The sequence below is a fragment of the Aplysia californica genome, unplaced genomic scaffold (assembly GCF_000002075.1).
Source record: "Aplysia californica isolate F4 #8 unplaced genomic scaffold, AplCal3.0 scaffold00153, whole genome shotgun sequence".
Taxonomy (NCBI): Eukaryota; Metazoa; Mollusca; class Gastropoda; order Aplysiida; family Aplysiidae; genus Aplysia; species Aplysia californica.
This window is the reverse complement of record NW_004797423.1, coordinates 874,713-878,875: the sequence shown is the minus strand read 5'-3', so window position 1 is coordinate 878,875 and position 4,163 is coordinate 874,713. Positions and strand designations below refer to the sequence as shown.

General features: G+C 39.4%; 1 protein-coding gene across 1 annotated transcript in view; it reads right to left on the bottom strand.

Annotated features, from left to right (window-relative positions):
- Window positions 1–477: 477 nt before the first annotated feature.
- Window positions 478–4,163, bottom strand: part of LOC101858487 (sphingosine-1-phosphate phosphatase 1) — a gene marked incomplete in the record, with an annotated part of 43,007 nt that continues 39,321 nt past the window's right edge. The window contains 1 exon segment of the mRNA XM_013081972.2: window positions 478–3,888. Coding sequence (XP_012937426.1) covers window positions 3,325–3,888 — 564 coding nt within the window.

Here is a 4,163-nt window from a genome sequence, read left to right as displayed (position 1 = left end):
ACAAGCACATGAAAATAAATAAGCACATTAACAGGATATGGTTCTCTAACTCTAATTGGTCGCTTTTAAGCACAAGGGGGCTATCCCGAAAAATGCTGTTTCGAGAAATTGAAGGTAAAGTTTTTGCCCCTTGTTCAGTTTCTTTAAAAGACAAGGAGAGTTTTCTCTATAACCAAACAAATATACACACCACTGAAACCAAACTTCTCCTATGGGTAGGGCAATGCCCACTTTTCGTGTAGGCCAAGATTTTTGGAAACCCCGAAATCTGGGTTAGCCCGCTTGTCCTTAAAAGCTACCAATTGTTGTTGGTGGTTGGGGGTGTGTGAAGGGTGAAGGGGAGGGATTTGCGAAAAAAATTATAACAAAATATTATCTTAAAAAAGACAAGAAACGGATCCACGGTGCTATTAAATTATCGTAAATTGAAAAAGACAAAAAATGCACTTGGTCTCACAAAGATGCAACATTACTTCCTTTTTTTTCTCAAACAACACTTGAACTTTTTAGCAAATAATCACAACTATGGATTGCAGTTTAAAACATAAACTATGAGCAAGGTAGCATATCATTTCTCCAATAAGACAGAAACGGTGACTACCAGTTGAAAAAAGAGCTGCAGTCAGAAATAGAGGCACACTGTACAGATAAGAAATTCAAAAAATCATAACAAATAGGGCGAATACCATTATTTCCATCCCCCTTTAATTTCTAGAGCCTGTCTTTCAGAGCTTTTTCCAAAATTGAAATTACATTGCACACTGAAACAAATAAACTAACAGGGATTATGCAGACTTCACTGGGCCACTAAGTTTTTGTGAAAAACCAACATCAGGCACAAACTTTAGAAGGTACAAACAGCCTGCAAAAGATTGATTACGATAAAGTCCCATTATCTGGACATACATAGTTAAGTAAAAAAATAACTTGACGCATTATATCAAATAATAACAATTGACTATTTTGAGATTCATGATATTTTCAGTCCTGCACATCTGCGGGACCAATTCTATCCCACAGAAAACTCTGTATGAGACTGTAACTTATTTCGTGTTTGATTCAGGCACAGGTGTCCAACTCAATAGCTCAGGGGGTCAAACTCAGAATTACACATAAAGTTGCAGACCAAACTGGATAAACACTCATTGAGCAGTGGAAAACCAAACCTTTTACAAAACAATGACAGGAATTGAAACAGACAAAATTTTAGACAGTGACAAATCAACGCAGAGCAATTTTTGCTCTTGTGCCAATTTGCCAGTGCTGAATGTTTAGTATTGTTTCTATGCAACAAGTTTATTTTGGAAATTTTCAGGATGAACTATTTTAAGTTTTATTGAAGCCCAGACATAACTGTTCACCCTCCTGGATACTCCATGGGCCTTGAGTTTGACACCTGTGGATTTGGGCATTACTCTGTCTGCTAAATAAGAAAAATCTCCGCGACCAAATTTCAGCATCAATACGCTGATATTCTTCTTTATTTTCTGTGGGTAGAAACCTACCTATGCTTTCAATTTACAAAAAAAAAAATATTATTGGTGTTATACACCATGTAACTGAAAGAAAAGTACAAATCTTTTTTTTTTTTTTTTAAACAACAATAGCACAAGTTGATCTGTAGGGCCTCAACAACAATCCATAGTCTGCATGCACCATGAACAGTAGAAAAGTACAAAACTACAACACTATCATTCAGCACAGTTTTATGTAACAAGGTTTAACTTTATCTGAAAAAAGAAATCATCCCTCTAAAAATGAAACCCGTTCCAGAATTATGAAAGCATATAAGAGAAGTAATGACATATTCAAATCTGTGCCTTATCTTTTCTGTACGATAAGTTAAATATGATTTCACTTCTTTCAAACTAAAAGTGTTGACGATAAGCATTCCCCTCTTGGCCTACGGTTCTGGTACCACATCATGGTTTGAATCCCGTGGAAGAAGTCAGTGTGGAAAAAAAAACTTTCAGAGAATTCAGAAAAAGTGGTTTATGTCTGCACCAAGTCTGATTTGAAAACATTATCCAGAAAATCTTCATACAAAAGCAAAGTGGAGCTTGCAAGCAGGCAAAGTGCTGCAGAGGTGAGATCTTACAACGGGCATGGCAAATCCAAAAAGTCCAAAATGATATCCTATTCAAGTTAACACCACAATGCACTTCATCCTTTCTGTGTCAATAAATCATAGAAGGGGATTATTCCAGCCAGCACAAAACATGATGGGCAGCCTTCTAGTTCCATTGGAGGATGGACTTGTCATGGCCATCCCTTTCTTGAGCAGGCAGTTAGAGGGTGGCACTGGTGGATCCTACTTCTTTCCTCCTTTCAATCTCTTGTTTCTGTATGCTTGTCTTTTTTTTTTTTTTTACATTAAATGACCTCTGTCATGACAATGTGCTTCTCTTTACTCAAATTACAACTAACAGCTTTCAATTTTCTGCTTAATATATTGATAAAGATGGTAAAAAAAAGATTTTTTTTTCAGCTCAATATTTTAAAAATGAGTAGTGTATGGGAATAAGAAGGCAAATGTTGCATCAAAGGAAAAACTAAAGGATAAATGGTAAGCCTAGATAGCGGTACATACATTCTGTTTTAGAAAGGTATCAAATCAACTGGAGGCAGAAAAACACTGATTGTTATTTGCGTCAGTTGAATTAACTTATTAACATGTGGAGTACGTCAATAGAAAGGTGTATTTACATCGGAAATGCATTAGGTTATAAACAGGAGTTCCAGAAAGTCCTGAGACAGACTGTTTTCTTGGACACAATTTTACAACCTGGGTAAACAGTAAGGAAAACAGGGCGCTTGGTATTGATGAACAACTTTGAAGCTAAAAAACACTTCTGTGTAAGATTATTGTCTGGGACTACATTTCCCTCATGGATGATTTGAAGGGGTAAATATACAATCAGTTCTCTACTGCACATAGCAAAGTACAAAATATGTTTGCAAAAACACAAAGTTGGAGAGGATATATATCAGAATGTTCTTCTCATTCTGGAGGAAAGAGGGGAGGGGGTGGAGGTGATGGGTATAGGACAAAAGAAGTCAGAAATTATCTCAAAGGAGGTACCAAAACAGCGTAACAATGTTGAAAACTTGCAACTGAGCTTAATCAAGTCCTACATGCGTAGCACAAACAAGGCCACTTTGTCAACTTTCAAATAAAATACGACTCTCAAAAATAAGCTCTCACACATAAACTGTCACACACACCTCAAACACGTTTCACAAATTTGTCGTTTAAAAAAATCAAAATAAAGGAAGAAGTTTTAAAGGGAATGTGGTTGCAATCTGATATTTCAACAAACTATTTTACAAAACTTCGAAGAACATTGCGGGTCTGTGCATACCTAACTGCTGGTGTAGCAAAGGAATTAAAATAGAAATAGTAAAACCAACGACAAAGTACGTGGTAAACTTGTATGCAGTCGTCACGTTTGGGTTCTTCTTATCCGGCACCTCCAGCCCGTGGAGGTAGGAGAAAAACCTGATGGTGGACCAGCGCATCGCCACGTAGACCAGCCCCACCAGAGCCGTGCCGCTCACAAACCGCAGCACCGCCATGGCAGCCCAGAACAGCGTCGGCATGGCGATAACAAACGGTTTGGTCACCTCCGGCTCGTGCATCACGCCTATCTGGTAGCCGAACCAGCAGCCGATGTTGCAGCCGGCCACCGCGGCCACAATCTGGACCGCGTCTCCCTTGGAGGAGTCTTTGTGGGTGCTGGGGTAGCAGATGGTGCAGAGGGCCACCGCCGTGGTCATCAGGAGGGGGGCTGCGAACGGGTGAGTCTGCATGTACAGGTCATAGCCCTCAATGTATCGCAGGAAGGTGAAGAAAATCACCACAGCGCTCACTGTTCCCACCAGCAAATCCTAGAGTGGAAACACAGAAAACGTGTGAGGGGCTGAGATGCACAATCATCTACATCCATTTTAGCACTTTTGAGAAAATCAGCTTTTTTGTAGGAGTTTATTTGAGAGTGACTATAATACGGATGTTCAAGAGAGTGAGAGAGAGAGAGAGAGAGAGAGAGAGAAAGAGAGAGAGAGAGAGAGAGAAAGAGAGAGAGAGCGAGAGAGAGAGCGAGAGAGAGAGAGAGAGAGAGAGAGAGAGGACAGGAAGGCAAGTGAGTGAGAGAGAGAGAGAG